Here is an 18,466-nt window from a genome sequence, read left to right as displayed (position 1 = left end):
ACATTACTTTTCCAAGAGAGCTATATTAAAGTACCAACCACGGGTCCTGGCATAACCTCGATAGTCATCTTACACCAAACAAATCGTGCAAATACTGGTCTTGGATCTATGCACTGTGTTATGTGATACCGAAACGGATTTTGTGGCGCGGAAATGACACTAAGGAATGGACAGATTTCTATATATTCCTCGTCAGCAATGATGAGGGTGTATAGGAGAACAGTTACTGTTTAAAGTAGAAACTGAACAACAGAACAACTAAAGTAAAAACTGGGAAACTGTATTCACTGTTCCCCACCAAGAATTGAACCAAGGATCGCAAATTAGCCACTTGAACAGCAAAAAGGACTTAAAAATATAACCGTCTATGAAGAAGAAAAAACGTAGTTTTAGGCCATGCTTACGTTTGGGGAACCATGAAAACACCGAACACAGCAGGAGTACCGTGAACGTAAATTTATTAATTTTCCATTTCAGCAATTATTTCACAAGTATTTTACGTTCCACAAAACTAGTTAACCTAGAAGTCAAAAGTTGGGGGGACAGTGGCTTAGTCGTAGAATAGTATCATCTCTACAAAGGGCACTAGGAAAGATTTGCTATACGACCTCATTTCTTGTACTGTTTCAAAGTACTTTCCACCACACATTACACATTTTCCATTCTTCGAAACCATTTGTCGAAGAAACTCTGCCATCTTCCTTCAGAGATCTGGGCATACTCATCGTCCCAAGCCCTTACTAGGGCGTCATCACTTGTAAACGCCTTCCTTTCATCCTAGTCTTCACATGGGGAACAGTACGAAGTCACAAGGAGCGAGATCTGAACTGTATGGAGGGTGCTCTAACAGTTTTAGTCCAGTGCTGGCCAAATACTCTAAGCAAACTTTTGAACGGTGCGCTGGAGCATTATCGTGGTGAAGAAACCATGCGTCCATCCTTGAGTTTGAGCGCAACTGTTTGAGAGTTGTAAGAACTTTAAGCGGACATTCCTTGGTATACTACTTCCCTGTGGCTGTCTTCTGTGTTCTAAGACAATTTGCTCAACAGATCATCGCACACTCAAAATAGCGCTACCATTGTCTTCTTCACTGATGTGGATTTTCGAACAGCCGCGGGAGTCTTCAACTTCGAACACCCACACTTTGTTTTGAGCCTTGGTCAGAACGTCATAGTAATAGAGCCAGGTTTCGTCACCTGTCATAATACTGTTCACAGAGAAAGATTTTCCATTTTTAAATTTTTTCATCATTTCACTATACCAAGAAACACGGTGTGCCATCTGCTCTTCGGTCAAGTCATGTGGCACCCAAAGGGTACAAAGCTTTCTAACTCAAAGGTGATCGCGGAGAATAGCACGAACTGCTTGTGCTGGTGCCAAGCATACCTCTATTTGATGGTATGTAACCCATCTATCTGTCTCAAGCATTTTCCTTACTGCAGCAATGTTTTGTTCAGTCACAGATGAAGATGACCGACCTGATCTTGGAGGCTGAAATTTCCTTTTTGACACTCTGGTACCACCCAAATATCGTTGTGCGTTGAGGACAGTCCTCTCCAAGCACAGGAGTAATTTCCTCTAAAAACTGATCAACACTAAAACCACGTGCAAAATTGTAGCGCAGAATGGCCCGGTATTCAGTTTTTGACCACGACATCTCTATCTCTTTTCACTAACACACCTGAATATCAACCGACACTGAGACGATAACTAGAGCTTCTACAGTGCAGGTTTGGACATATCTAAATCAGCCGGATTCAGGGGTGCAGTCGCCCCCCCAGAAGGGAAAACTTTCTTATTATAAATGTATATAAATAAAACCCATTCCACAGTTTGAAGCTCTTAAAAGGAGCTCTAAGTAGCAGTATAACAACCCTGGATCCGCCGCTGGTCTAAATACGCGCTAAGTTGCAAACTACTGCGATGATCCGTTCTGTTCTACTGCAAAACTTTCCTAGTGCTTTAGTCCGAGTGATCCTTCGTTTGATTCAATGCATGAGAGCGTGTAGCCACTGTAGTGAAGAACAGAATTTCCTTTAGTCTGCATGATGTTGCAGAGTGAGGTTAACGAAAGTTTTCAATTCCATTTAGATGACGTGTGCGATAAATACCAAAACATCCAAGTTATTACTTGAAAACAAACATGGTACAGTATCTCTCAATATGAATGAGAATATTCTCGTAACATTTTTTTTTTTTTTTGCTAAAGTTCTTGAGTAACTTGTCAAAACAGTTACAAACTTATTCTAGATTTGAGATAGCTAAATACAGAGTGGTCCATAAGTCTTAGTACAGTGAATTATTTTGGAAACAAACATGATTAAAGGAAATATGACTAGTGGAGGGCGGACTTGGGTAAAGAAGCTACCAAATGATGCATGCGTGGTGAATGGCGGCCATCTTGGGTCCAGGTTAAGTTTTTCAAATAGGAAGGTAGACATGTGACACATCAATTAACACTGCGTTTTGTGGGGGAATGCAGTCCCGCAAGCAGAAATACGTTATCATGTCCCGTTCCAAAGTTATGACGCCCCAAAGTCCCATCTACAGGATGTGCTCCACCCACATGTTGCCATCCATTGCAACACACTGCCGAAGTATCTTAGTCCAGTCCTCCTGAATACGTTCCTGTAGGTGTGCAACATCCCGAATCTTCTTCTGATACACCGGTGTTTTAAGTTCCCCAAGGGAATGAGGTCCGGGCTGGCCACTCAACAGGGCCTCAGCGAGCGATTCAACGTCCAGGAAAATGAAGATCCAAGCATCCCCGCACAGGCAGCATATAGTGCGGTGGGGCACCATCTTGCTGAAAATATCGCGACAACGTGACATCAGGGCGGAGAAGCAACGGAAACAGCAACTCCTGTAACATGTCCTGATGTCGGACAGTATTCAGGCTACCAGCAATGAATAAGGGTCCTATGATCGACGTGTTCCATATGCCACACCACAACATGATATGAGCCGGGTAACCCTCTTGCAGGGATTGATCGCATGTGGGTTTGCATCCGACCAATATAACATGTTCTGGCGATTCACTTCTCCATCCAAATAAAAGTTTGCCTCGTCTTTGAGAAACGCTGGCTGGGAAATGCGGATCTCGGTCATATTGTGACAAAACCCAATTGGCGAATTCCATGCGCCGGTCTGGATCATCCTCTGAAAGATTGTGGACAAGCTGCAGCTTGAAGGGATGCCACTCGTTCGTATAGAGAATCTTCATAACGGAAGCACGTGGTACGCCTGTTATTGCCTTGTGCTGCGCTTCGGACTTTTCACACTCGCAGCAAGCACCATTGTGGATGTCTTCTCATCTGTCACGGTTTGTGGGGGACCTGACCGTGGTCTGTCGGCAACATTACCAATTACACAGAATTTCTTAATGAGGTAGCTAACGGCGTTGTTGCTTATTACAGGTCTTTCGGGGTGGCACGCGTTGAAGTCCTGGGCAATCACACGACTACTTTCCCCAGACATTAGGCTGATCTCAATTCTTTCCTGCTTCGTCAGTGCCATCTCGCTTTATTTGCAACGAAAAGAAAACCTGTCAAATTTGGGGCGTCACGTCTTTCTTGCAGCGTTAGTGCCATGTTGCTCTCCCTGCAAGGAAACAGAAAACCGTCAACTTTGGGGCGTCATAACTTTGGAAGGGGACATGGTAACGCATTTCTGCTTGTGGGATTGCATTCCCCTGCTAAAACAGTGTTAATAATGTCACATGTCTACCTTCCTATTTGAAAAAAAAATAATCTGGATCCAAGATGGCTGCCATTCACCACGTATGCATCAATCGGTAGCTCCTTTACCTAAATCCGCCCTCCGCTAGTCAGCTTTGCTTTAATCATGTTTGTTTCCAAAATAATCCATTGTACTAAGACTTATGAAGCACCTTGTATAATATTCTCCTTTTTTAAGTGAATGCTTCCTTATTCTAGAAATTTATTAATCTATTACTAGGTCACTATATTTCCTACTTTTGGTTTCTAGGTTAACTAGATTTATGGGCCTAAATGCATGTGTGTAATACTTGTAATTGCTAGATTGGAAAATTAGAAATACATAAGAATGTCTTAAACTAGTGGCTCTAAAACGCTTTAGGTTCAGGACATCCTTAGTGTGTCAATATTTTCTACGGCCTCCAAACTGCAGAATATTGATCTGAAATTCAATCTTACATTCTACTATCGACTGTATTTTTCTGTGGCTCCTCAGCCAAGATCAATGAAGAAACAATAAACAGATAAAGAAACGACCTCGGATGAATCTCTTAACCCGTGTAGAGTACAAAAGTTCCCAGTTAAGGATATGATTGTATACAAATCTTTCATACGCCTGATTGAGGGTTGATCTTACAAGGTACATTCGCGAATGTCCCCTCGGGATTCGTGTAAAATGATTCAAATGCAAAGTTCTCCGCAGCACAATGTGTATTGTACAAGTTTTAGTGGCTCATACCAGTAATTTCAATATATGGGCCTTCATATATCCGGAATTCAGTCATACACTGGTATATGTAATCTTTTATGTAATTTATCGTTGACGAAATATTCAATGAACGTACATGCATATAGATACACAAACATCAATACGGAAATGGTAGGTCTTCACCCAAATCTGGTCGTATTTGGATTTACATTAGGCATTTTGACCGTAATACAATACTTCTTTGTTATAGTATAACATGGAAGTAATAACAAGCACTCACAGAAATGTAATAAGAATTATAACACCAACGTTGTAAAGAGTTCGTTTATACCTACAGTATTTTCCAGTTAGAAATTGTTTTGGTTTGTCAACATAGAAACGTAAGCGTATCGGATATTACTCTGCACTGTCTATTCGCGAAGTGCCTGAAAGGATTTAACATGCAATACCTTCCAAACGGTACAAGCTACGGTAAAATTGACTACACCATTGAATTTCCGAGAAAATTGTACGTGAATTTGATGTATCACTTGGGACCTATTCCCATTTGAAAAACCGAAAGTTGAATCCCAGATGGCGGCTGGGGAGGGTAACATGTGTCAGAAAAGCAGTATTCATCCAATTTGTTTTGTATATACCCATATTCATGTCCCGTTCCATCTAAAGAAACTAAAAGCAATTTTGTGTCCGAGTGTTATAGTAGTGTATAATTGAATTTCGGATATATGAAGGCCCATAAATATCCAAATTACTGGTATGGGCCGCTAAAATTAGTACAATACACATTGAACCGCGGAGAACTTTGCATTTGAATCAGTTTTACACGGATCCCGAGGGGACACTTCGCGAATGTACCGTGTTAGTAGAGCTTCATTTCTGTGTGTTCCTAACTTGAAACCAAAATATCGTACAATGGACATGTCGAATATCCAATCTTTGTTAACCTGGTAACCTCCATAATTAAAGGCCGGTAAAATGATCCTATAATCCAGCTCTCTTGAAGAAGAGTTAGTATGGTTGGAACGGCCTATAGTGTGAGAATTAATTTTGTATAGTGATTTGTCCATCGGCCAACTACACCTGATTTAAGTCCCTGTGTTGATTTGGAACACACGTTAATAGTATGTTAAGTCCTTCGTAACCTGGGTACTGCATAAGGACGCAAAACATAAAGGCTAAAAAAAGAAAGAAAATATATATAAAGAGTAACTTGGGTAAAGATGCCCCACTTTTTCAGTATTATCCATTTTCCACTTCTGCAATTAAGGTGAGGTTGTTGAATTTATGATCAATTAGAAGATTGATGTTTGTTTGTAATATTTCCAAAGACAATTTTATTTCAGTAAATTTAAGAACTTAAAATAAACCATTTACAAAAACCTTCAAGTAAGGCATCTTCGGCTTGCATGTGGGAGAAAGATGCCCCAGTTTCACAATTTTTCAAAATGTGTTCACAGAGACAGGCATTATGCGTTTGTACCGCTAATATTACCGAATTTAATTTCTACTAACTCTCTAATTATAAAGAAAATTTTCAACAAAATGACAAATACTCCCCATGTATATTTTCTAAATTCGTTTGTAAATAATGGATAAAAATAAAAGAGAAAAAGGATTGTGGACCTTACATATTATTATCATTTGTTCATTTTTTCAAACTTGAATTCTTGCGACCATAATTAATGCAGTGCACGTACAGTTTTAATGCAAACCACCATAATCGTTCAAATTTTCCAAGGCGTTCACACCCGGAAATAAATCCGGGACTTCCTGCACCAAAGGGACACGTACTAGCCAGTAGACCAAAGGGGAAGACGCCTTTCTTTTAATATGTAAAAACCGGCTCCTTGAAAAAGTAATGCCTCCCCTTATAACAACTTGCTAGCTACAATACTGGTACACCTATGATGATATCTGATGGAAATGCTCTTCATTTTGCAATGAAGGGATATTTGATTCACCCAGATATTTACCTTTTCAAAATAATTTGATTCACCCAGATAAAGGAAGTTGTGACAAATCAAGTGTGTTGCACGACCTCTGCTCAAAGATATTTTTTTTAGTATTTTGAACAACCCTTATACATATTCAGCTTGCACAAATGGCTTAAAACTAGGGATGGCCAGATCCGGATATTTTTGGATCCGGATATCCGGATCCACTTGGGTCCGGATATCCGGTATCCGGACACTGGATCCGGATCCGAGATTTCGGATCTTGGATCCGGATCCGAAAATCCGGATCTTGGATCCAGATCCGAAATTTCGGATCTTAGATCCGGATCCGAAAAACCGGATCTTGGATCCGGATTCGAAACTCCGTGTCAGAAAATTCGGGTGTTCCGAATCAGCAAAATTTTCGAAATTATTGACAAAGTGATTTTCATTCCTATGCTTAAAATAAGATTTTAAGACACTTTTGGTATCTGATCGTGTGACAGCCTTGCGTTCTCTTCATTCTGTTGATATTTGGTTTTCGTGCCTTAATATGTCACAATTACTCCAAATTTTATTGCTCTCACCTAACTCGACAGTTTTACTCAATCTCATTGTCAGATTCGATTCTAGTGGAAATACTTGACCGAAAAGGTAGTAAATCTTTTTTAAAGCGGTCGTCCTGATGGAAATTTGTCCTTTGTTTTCTGTAACACTAGTCAAATACTGGGATGAAACCTTAGTCTCAAGCCCAAGCTTCTTCATTAGACTCAGGCTGCTTACTTTTCTAATTCTTTCTGAGTTATTGTGGTCACTGAATGAGGCCATTTCCTAGTCGTGATGGGCTAGGCCATTGCTAATAGAACAGCCCATAAAATATAGATCAAATCAAATTAAGGAGCAACTTCCTTTTCTTGCTCTTGATGAGATTTTTTTCTTTCTTTAAAAATACGTTTCTCTGTGACCGTACCACTCCAGTTAGAATTAAGAATTGTAGTAGAGATGAAGTTCTAAATGGCAATTAATGTATCAAAATCAATGTATTAATGTACTGTATGTGTATACAAAATACCATATGGAACCTCGAGCAGTAACACGTATTTTTGTAATTAGTAATCCACTATTATTAACTCTGCATAAGTTGTATAAGGAGCTATATCATTCATGCAAACACATAGGCGGATGCAGGGGGAGGGCGAAAAGTCGTTCGCCCCTACCCAGCGCCACCATTAACAGTGTACTTTAGTAGTAATTTGTGGCAATTTCAGATCATCTAAGTAATTTTTCACTGCTAGCATCCCCAACCGCCCCCTAAGAATCCATCCGCCCCCTCCAGGAGTCCGTTCTCGATTCGCCCCTGCGCAAACATAATTTTATACAACTCATTCAAGAGTACATTTTGGTAGGTTTTTAAAATTTTTATCTTAAAGGATTGTCATTTCTCGTGGCTACTCATGCAATTTTGTCCACAGGCATACATGCAATTTCCAGTCATTACGCAAATACATTTATATACTTAATAGACCTCGGCTAGTTGAGGGCTTCGCCACTAGACCCCCGTTAGTAGGGCCTCGCACCACTAAAGCCTCTAATCATAATCAATTTAAAAAGAAATGTCTGGGGATTTGCCCTTAGACCCTCTGATATCTCATTTAATCGGCCTATGACCTCGTACCTCGTAAACCTACAACCATACCGAATCTCAGTTCAAATATCAATTTGTATGTAATAACATTCCGGTATCCCGAGACATACCGAATTTCAGTGCGAGTACATGGGGGCTTTCCCCCCAGCCCACACATTTGCTCGGTCTACGGCCTCGCACATCATACGCCTGCAAACATAACGAATTTTTAAGGGGCCGCGGTGGCTCAGTGGTAGAGCGTTCACTTCCGGTGCTTGGGGTCCCTGGTTCGATCCCAGCTCGCACCGTGTGGACTTCGTGGTGGACAAACACCGTGCTCGTGGGTTTTCTCGGGCTTTTCCCGTTTCCTCCCACTTTCTTCATTTCATTTATTTCTCATAATCACCGTCTCCTTTAGCCTAACCGGCATAAACATGGGATGTAAAACTCAAGCATTTCATTTTATAACGAATTTTTGTTCAAATAACAAGTTTCATTTCTCTAACATTTCAGGATTCCGAGATATAAAAGTCTTTTCTCCCCGCCCCTTTGCTTCCCCTCTAAGACATACATCAAAAAACGCTTAAGTACATACCTAATTATTTCAAATGTAAAGTCCAAATACCAAATTCTATGCTCCTAACCTTCAGAGGTTCCCAGATATCGACATGTTATTATAATAATTACGATCCCCACCATCTTTCCTTTCCATCTCTTTTCTTTTCCTTTTTACTAAAACGTCAAAAAACACTGAAACACATGTCAAATTATTTTCAATGAGAAATGCAAATACCAAATTTCAAGACTCTAACCTTAAAATATATAACATATTAATACAACAATTGTAATCCCCACTTAATTTTTTTCTCGCCCTTTTTCTTCCCTTCTGCCCCCCCCCCACACAAAAAAAACCGTTGAAATACGTATCTAATTATTTTAAGTGAGAAGTCCAAATACCAAATTCTATGTTTCTAACCCTTTAAGTTTCCAAGATATAGGCTTATTATTATACTAATTGCAATAATTGCAATTACCACCCGTTCTTTTACTTTCTATATCCTCCCTGCCCCTTCAAATTTAAATATCAAAAAGCACTTAAACAAGTATCAAATTATTTTCAATGAGAAACCCAAATACCAAATTTGAAGTATCTAACGTCAAGAAGCATCAATATTTTCCACCCCATTTCCCCCCTTCCTCGACAAATTTCCCAAAGTCCTTCCTTAGTGGTATCCTACGTCACAAAGCCTATAAACTGTCCAAATTTCAAGTTTGTAGCTTAAGCGATTTGGTCTGTACGGTGATCTGTCACTCACTCACTCAGGACTTTGCCCTTTTTATATAGAGATATTTAAGATGTTATGGGAAAGCCATGAATTTTATCCTAAGGCCGCCAATGTCTTAGAAATGTAATAGCTTTGCTATAAACTTTAAGCAATCAACTGACTGATCTGCGTCTATATGTGTTATGTAAAATACCGCTTATGATATTTATTTTGCTCGTAATAAAAAAAAATAGAAATGATGACGAAAATTCAAAGACATCCATGATTTTAGCGTAATGCTGCAGGAGTTCAGATCATTGAATTAATCATAAGAGCCGATTGTATAAGATAGACTACATTAAATTCCAATGTGGCACAAAGAAAATATGCAGCAAAGAAATTGGCAGTTTTTCAACGTTATAACTCATTCTGAAAATATTATCATAGGTCTCACAAACAATCGAATTTTAATCCTAACTCGATTAATATATAAAAAAGGTAGATCTATACAATTACTGACTTCAGATGAAAGTGGCATACTTGTAGTACGTTTAAAGATATACTAAAGACTAAATGATGGGGTGTGCGGAACAATGGTCTAACCCCGAAAAATGTGAAAATGAGATTTTGATGTAATCTTTTGTCATTTAAATTGAATTGTCTTCCCACTGAGATAGATAAAATTCACCTAGTAAATTTTATACATATGGATATTTTAGTTCTGGGTCTCAATCTAAGGCCTAAAATATTCAAAACAGGAGTACGAATCTGAACTTCGAAATTTCGGGTGTTGATCCAGGAACCGGATATCCGGATCCGGATCCAATATTCGAAACTTCGGATCCGGATCCAAGATACAAAACTTCGGATCCGGATCCAAGATCCGAGATTCCTGATCCGGATCCAAGATCCGATATTTCGGATCCGGATCCAGGATCCGGATATCCGAGATCCGGATCCGTCTGGCCATCCCTACTTAAAACTCAATCCATGCATATTATTTTGTTTCGGCTTACTAGCCAACTAGTGTCATATACATATACCGTATGTGAAGTCCATTCAGTCAAATGTTGATCACGTAAGGAACGAAAAGGAAAAAAAAAAGTTTATAAATAGAATATTGCATCATTGAAAGCAGTAACCCAGGCAGGAAACGAAGCCACTACTCCAAGTGGGAATTTCCCGTTTACTTCTGAGTGATCAATTAATTACAGGTTATTACAGAGCAATTAGTGTTTCATTCTCAAACCAAACATTGTTTAAAACATAACGAACGTACAAATCCTTGCAACACGTCATAAACTGGTTGTCCCGAACAGAAATCTTAAACCTTTAATGTTATAAAGTGGGGCATCTTTGTTCGACTTCACTGGGGCAACTTTCCCAATTTTGAAGCAAAGACACCCCAGTCGATTACGTGACATACTCATGGACGCAGAAACACAGAAAAGCATATTAACGTTTGTGAAAGACTCAAGTTCTTAAACAGTTATGTTTTATTCATGTACTTCTATTAAACTACCGTCAAGAGCATTACTACGTTTCACTCTCTAAAATTATAGACACTGAAGTAAGAGTAACTTTGTCAACAGGCCTGAACAAAAGCAGCTTCTTTCTCCGATGCAACTTCCACATATATTTACTCAAGTACCCTTTCACGCGCATGGCAAGTGCTGTGACCACAAGTCACATGACTTGAGCAATTCGAGCAGGGGCGTCTTCACTCAGTGGGGCATCTTTACCCAAGATACTAATATATATATATATATATATATATATTTGGTCTAGGAATTAATTCGTGCGAGTGGACAAGAGATGGCGCAACGAACGGAGCGTCCCACAGTTCCGTGTATCCACACATGTGTTGCAAACCCCTGTCATCGCGTATCGTTCGTAGTATAGGGCAGTGGATTAAAGCGTCAACAACACCAGTTTGTAGTTAAGTGAACATGGCGCAATTTGTGCCTGATAAAGTGTTTTTGCGGGGTGTCCTGCTGCATTACTTTAACATGCAGAAAAGTGCGACTGAAAGTAATCGTATTTTGGTGGAAGTGTATGGTGACCATGCTCTAGCTGAGCGAACGTGTCAGAAGTGGTTTGCACGGTTTAGAAGTGGTGATTTCGGCTTGGCAGACCAAGAGCGAGCTGGACAGCCAAAAAAAATTCAAGACGAAGAATTGACAGCATTGCTCGAGCAGGATTCGTGTCAAACGCAGGAACAACTTGCAGCAGCATTAGGCGTTGATCAAACAACAGTCTCCAAACGCTTGAAAGCCATGGGAATGATTCAAATGAATTGAAAGACAGAGACGTTGAAAGACGAAAAACCATTTGCGAATTGCTGCTTCAACGACAGAGCAGAAAGGGGTTTCTGCATCGAATTATTACGGGTGATGAGAAGTGGATCCATTACGAGAACCCTAAACGAAAAAAGGCCTGGGTGAAACCAGGTGAACCAGGTCCATCACAACCAAAACGAGATATTCACTGTGCAAAGGTTATGCTGTGCATATGGTGGGATATGAAAGGTGTGGTGTACTATGAGCTGCTGCAACCGGGTGAAACTATGAATGGAGAACGTTATCGACGACAATTAATGCGTTTGAAGCAAGCTCTGGCCAGAACACGACCAGAATGGGAGAACAGACATGATAAACTTATTGTTCAACATGATAACGCTCGCCCACATGTCGCAAAACCGGTCAAAACCTATTTAGAAAATGTCGGATGTGAAGTTTTACCCCACCCGCCGTATTCACCAGACGTTGCTCCTTCGGACTACTACTTGTTCGATTGCATGAACAACGATTTGATTGGACAGCGGTTTACTTCTTCAGAAGATATCGAAACATGGGTCTCTGACTGGATCGCTTCCAAGGATGAGGACTTCTTTCGCCACGGAATCCGTACATTGCCTGACAGATGGGCGAAAGTGGTGGCTAGCGATGGACAATATTTTTCTTAAGGTATTTATGTATTTTGTGTTTGTACTACAGCTTCAATGTGTGCGTACCAACCGCACGAATTAATTCCTAGACCAAATATATATATATATATATATATATATATATATATATATATATATATATATATATATATATATATATATATATATATATATATATATATAAATGAAAGTCACTATGTGACTTAATAACTCTTGAACCACCCGACCAATCTCGACCAATTTTCAACATAGATGATTTTCGAATCTGAAATGTTTATCACTTTTCTTTGACGGTGCAGCTGAAGGGAGGGGGGAAGATATTTAAAAATAATCAAAAATGACCGATATTAATGTCGAATTCATTATTTTTGGGATCACTGCGATGAACAGTGGTACTTCCGATGCCGTTCAAATCCAAATTCAGCCCCGCAATTTGGGGAAGGGGGAACTACATAAAAATGATGAAAATGGTTGATATCTGAGAGCGCTTCAATAATAGTAAAAGGTGACTGATAAACGGAACATATTACTAATTTTTCTTATTTTAACCCAGCGAATCTGGTAATTGACGCTAGTTAATAATTGGCGTAGACGGAGAAACCGTAACAGTTTGATATGAAGAAAGAGACTAACATGAGTCAATGTTGGTAGTAGTAGTAGTTATTTGTTGTTATAATTTCGACTTCTTAAAATTTCCCCTGGTGTACAAAGGTGCCTTTTTGCAATTAATTGTTCGATTGCATTGTAAATTAGTAGCAATATGTATTTTTCATCCTTTTAAAAATCAAACTACTTATAATAAAGCATTAAGAGGAACACATCGTAAGTGCGTTATAGGTATTACAAACACAAGCTTATTAGATTGACATAGCTACTAGAGAATATGTGTCAGTTTTGAGTAATTATTTCTCATTTAATAATTTTTGTGTGATTTGTTAATTTTCATTTTCTTGTAGTGGTCAACAAATTATCCCCAGCCCGTTCAGTTGATAGTGCACTTCATGAAGTAAATCGAACACCAACAAGAGAAAGGTAAGTGCAATTATAGCTGCTTAGTAAAAAGTCTCTATTTCGAACGAAAAAAATAATAATTTATAACTGCACAATACCTTTGTTTATATTATATTGTATCCATTTGTTTAAAATCAATGATCCCCTACCTCAACTAACGAGGGAAGGGCGCGATGTCTCAGAGATAATTGCACCAAATTTAGTGTAGGAGTAGGTAATGGGAATAGAAAAATAACGTGTAAAAGCATTCGTTTCATAGGCATTCGGAATTAGAAATAATGAGCCCTATACAGTTCAGGAGTAGTATGGCCTGTCTATCAGATATTGATGGGACTGAGCTCTGCTCGCTGTTGCGGCCAATGCAGAAGAAGTTAAGTAAAGTAAAATGAAAACAGAAAAGATGAGCTGAACAGAAAATGCGCCATGTCCTCCCTCAGTAGCACCAGGAGAATGCCGGGATACTAAATCATCAACTGCCCTTATCTCTATAAAGAGGAATTGATTTTTTTTTTTAAAAAAAGCAGTCTCATCATTTTCAGACTGTATTTTTAGCATATTTATTTTTTGAATACAGCTTCTGGTACTATGTGTGCTTGTTATATTTTTTAATGCTTCTGTTAACAACTGTTTCATTATTTCCACAAAAAAGTCTATAACTTATTGTATGATATATTAAGGTTTCTAATCTTGTTGAGACCAATGTGGAAGCTAATTTTACGAACATGGCATGTGTGTTGTCAGAGGTTCTGTCTCATCTGTGCTAGGCAACAGAAGTGAAACGTTCATGTTCATTTCGTGTTCACACTATTAAAGTGCAGTGTTTGTGAAACATGCGTGAGTTACATTTGGAGTCTCGAACGCAGTTGTTACGAGGCTGTTTCTGTTCAATACATTTTGCTGCTTTCTAGTGGTTAGTAAACCAAATTTAAATATTTCCTTTATCCTTTGAGTGAGTTAACATAGTTGTGTTAATGAACATTCTTGTATGTATTCAAACGGTTATTTTTGTTATGCCCATCCACAGTCGTTCTCATTTTAAACATTACTAATCCCGAAATATGTATTTAAATTCGCGTCACAAACACACAATAGTTTAATTTTGGTGGACCAGAGCGTAGATATCAAACACCCGTACAAATGAAATTAGTTAATATTGGTGTGTTCAAACATTTAATACGTGCGTACTAACAGCATCTTATAGTGTGAAGAACTACATCATCTTCATTTCGAGCCCTTCCCTGCAAAACTTCTGGCGACGCCCGTGATTAATTTCTGTATATATTTTCTATATTTTTTAAAAATATAATTTCATTAAAGCTAACTAGTGATGCATACCTAAGTGGTAAAGGTAAGGGCAGGGCAATTGATATATTTAGTATCCCGGCATTCACCTGGTGGGAGTGGGCGGACATTGGCGCATTTTCTATTTAGCTCATCTTTTCTGCTTTCATTCTACTTTATTTAAGTTCTGCATTGGCCGCCAGAGTGACCAAAGGCTCCGTCCCATCAATATCTGATAGACAGGCCATAATTCTCCACAACTGTAGAGCCCCATTATTTCTGATTCCGAACGCCTGCGAAACGAATGCTTCCACACGTTCTTTTCTATTCCCATTACTTACTCCTACACTAAATTTGGTGCAATTATGTCGGAGTGACATCACGTTCTTTCTTCGTAAGCTACCTTTAATCTTGGTTGAAATTGTACTAAATTTCACGGCTTACAGTATAAAAATAATTCAATCAAGAATGACGTAATTTAACATACAAATAAAGGACCAATCCAAAATTTAATCTGAACTTACGAACTTTGTCAGTAGTGATGAAAGTCACGAAGCATGTAACCTTGGCTGATTGATTGGTTTGGAGTTCTCATTCAGCACTAGGGTTTTATGAGACGTGAATCTACAGTTTAACGTGGGATTCAAACCACGTGAGCTCCCACTGGGAATTGAACCAATTCTCCCGCAACCAAAGGCGCGTACGTTAACCATATAGCGCCATGAGTGTTCGCTTAGTGTCCTATTTTAGATAACTACGCTGACATACTCGACTGATGGAACAATATATTGATTATATATGAAGGAAGATAGATTGAGTGTGTGTGTATATATATATATATATATATATATATATATATATATGTCGTTGCACATTTAAAAACTATTGATTTTTTTTATTGTTTTCTCTTTTCTCTGGTGAGGTTTCATATTCAAGCTGCGCCTATTTTCTATGTGGACTGCGTACTTCACCCATGTTAGACGTATTGTCGATCCTATTGTTCTCAATATATTTGGAGACAAATACATATCGTGGAGTTGTGTATTATATAATTTTCTTCATTCGTGTGTTAGATTCCTTTTACTGAAAGTATTTTCCTAAACATTTTGATTTGGAAAATGATTACCTTTTTTTTTTTTTAAATCTCCAATTAACATCCAACGTTTGCATCCATACAGTACAATAGGCGATATTATATCTTTTGTGAATTTTTATTTTAATTTCTGTAGTAAGGTCATGACGATAAAATTATTCTTAGGAGAAGTGAAAATAAGTGAAGTTAGGTAGTTTATTGCAAAGCTATTCCTTTTTCGTTTCTTGTTTGTTTGTTAGTTTGTTAATACAATTGAGTTAGAAAAGAACCGCTTGGTAAAATATGTTCATGGTATGAGTTGTGAAGGGATGATTTTGCTAATCAACACAAGTTGAAAATACAATTTAATTTTGACGAAGTAACAAACTGAATTGAAGTGGAAGTTCGCAGTGAAGCGAATAATAGTCTTCTAGTTAGTGGTAGACCATTTTGAAATATCGATTAAAATGAGGGACGTAAATATGTTTTTAAATGAAAGCTTAAGGAGATTAGTTGTTAAGGGTGGGGTGCTTTTTTTCAAACTTGATTTCTTGGTAAAAGTAAATTGCTTTGTCTGATGTCATAAGGTTCCTCCTACGTTTCATAATGATGAAAAATATGGGATGAAGTTCTGATTACAGAGTATTTCGGTCCGCAGATTAAAGCAATCTTCTATGATGGGTGATAAAACTAACAAGTTATGATAGAACGTTCCATCTTTTTCATGTTCATAGTATAGTCCACTTTTTCGCTTACTTAATAAAATTGAATCCAAAAAAGCCAAGTAGCAAACGAAGAAACGGTCGTTACTGTTGTTCACACATTTTAAAATAAACTTCACATCGCAGGCAAGATTAATTTCTTAATTATTTTGTTTTTCGAAGAATGACGTTATTTTATACCGTATTTTAAGTCTTATTATGTTCTTAGTAAGATTACTAAACGCATGGAGAGCTTTCTTGAAGCTGATGCTTAGCGTATACGGTTCGGTGTGGGAGAGCCAAGTTCATTTTCCAGTGGTAAATCATGTGACTCCAAGTTAAGCTGTAGGTCCAGACTCAGATAATCTCAGTGCTGAAAGTGATGTTAAACTCCAAATCAACAAATTGCATGCTTCTAATAAGAACTTGGGGCTGCGGTGGCTCACTAGTAGAGCGTTCACCTCTGGTGCATGGGGTCCCGGGTTCAAACCCTGCTCCCGTTAAGTGAACTTTGTGATGGACAAACACTGTGTGCGTGGGTTTCCTCGGGGTTCTCCCGTTTCCTACCACTTTCTTCATTCCACCATTCATTACTCATCATCACCGTCTCCTTTAGCCTAGCCGGCATATTCGTGGGACGTAAAACTCACAAATTTCACTTCTTTTTTAATAAAAAGGACTTGAAAGATTGATGGATATTCATTAATTAGCATAATAATGTAAACGAAAAGTTTTCCACGGTCTGATATTGATCCCATATCGTTCTGTGCAAGTGTATATCCAAATTAAATAACCGTGCAAATTGCTGTTTACCTCTTAAACTCTGATTTAAAATTTCAAATGACTCAATCATTCTATAACACAACTCGGTTGCTGATTCAACTAAACTCGGTTTTCCTTTATTATACGACACACAAGTACCCAGGTATACAAACAGGAGTTTCCAGTGGTGCAGGAGCAGTGCCCCGATTTTAATGTGTTTTGTAATAACGGTTCCAAGGACGAAAATGCTTTTCAACAATTAGAACACTTCAAAATTTGTGTCTGCATCGCCTGTGATCAATGTTAAAACAGTGTAGAATAAATCATAATCAAACTTGACCTCGACCATTCAATTCAGCTATATTGTTTGTTTGCGTTGACTTACTAGGCGTTCTTGTAAACTTACAGTAAGCAGGCGCTCGTACAAGACATTCTGCTGTGATGCAATCGGCCGCAGCCGTAGGGCTATGTCGTCGTTGATGTATAGGTGCTGAGACATCCTAGTCCCCGGGGATACGGGCGGCCCCCACTAAATCTTCACTGACCCTTCTAAAATTTTCACGGTAGGCTTGCAAATGAACTATAATATGATGAAGAACTATAATATGGTTGGGTCGGGCCCTCCTAACTTCTACTGTCCCCCCCTCTACACTTTTGGGCTGGCTACCGGCCTGTTCTGAGACACATGGACGTTGAGGGAACAGCAAGCAAAAACGCTATCTTGGTAGGGTTGCGTTACAGCATGTTCTGTCCCTTGCTCCGATCTCAGTAGCTGCTTCAGGATTACCTTTTATTGGAAGACGTAACCAGACAAACGAAACAAGCTGTAAATTTCCCACCAAACGACACAGAATTTTTCATCAGATACGAAAGGATGCAACTAGTGTTGCCACGAGACGAGACAGGACCCTTTAGACGAGACACGAGACGAGACAGACTACTTGTCCCGTCTCGAAAACGAGACGAGATGGGACGTCTCGTGAAATGTCTCGTCTCGAAAATCAAAACGCTGGCGGGAATGGCCAAGATTGAAATTGCCAGTGGTCATATAGATTGCAAAAAGAAAATCCCCTTTGTGAGAAAACATGTTGAAAACCTTCATAGAAAAGTGTCCTCTGTCTATTGAATGAAACAATCGTGATACGTGAGCTTCCAGGAATATCATCCTTAATGTCTTGTCCCCAATTCCCCTTGCTGTAAACTGAGGAATTCATTTTCATTTCTGGCTGGACTGATAATAAACAAAATCAAAGACAGGTAAGATTTTTACAAGGTCAAGAAACCGAACTACCACCACCATCTATTCAATTTGAAAACTGGTTAAGGTCTACACTCATTACAGGCTGTAGTTGAAAGTTCTGGCTGAGATGGCGGAAGAGAACAGAACAGACTACACTTGTCTTTATTCTCTTGTGGCGGTATTCTTTTTGCTATATACCAGTAA

At 38.8% G+C, this 18,466-nt stretch overlaps 1 protein-coding gene across 4 annotated transcripts in view; it reads left to right on the top strand.

Annotated features, from left to right (window-relative positions):
• The window catches only part of LOC145661463 (maternal embryonic leucine zipper kinase-like), a 482,991-nt gene that overhangs the window by 212,985 nt on the left and 251,540 nt on the right, over positions 1 to 18,466 (top strand). For all 4 annotated transcript variants that reach the window (XM_081726778.1, XM_081726784.1, XM_081726775.1 and 1 more), the window contains one exon: positions 13,152 to 13,227. In XM_081726778.1, the coding sequence (XP_081582904.1) occupies positions 13,152 to 13,227 (76 nt within the window). The remainder of the gene's footprint in view (positions 1 to 13,151; positions 13,228 to 18,466) is intronic.

Source organism: Thermobia domestica, chromosome 1 (genome assembly GCF_964235325.1).
Source record: "Thermobia domestica chromosome 1, izTheDome1.hap1.1, whole genome shotgun sequence".
NCBI classification, from domain to species: domain Eukaryota; kingdom Metazoa; phylum Arthropoda; class Insecta; order Zygentoma; family Lepismatidae; genus Thermobia; species Thermobia domestica.
The sequence above is the reverse complement of the archived record's forward strand: the minus strand, read 5'-3'. Positions and strand labels throughout refer to the sequence as shown.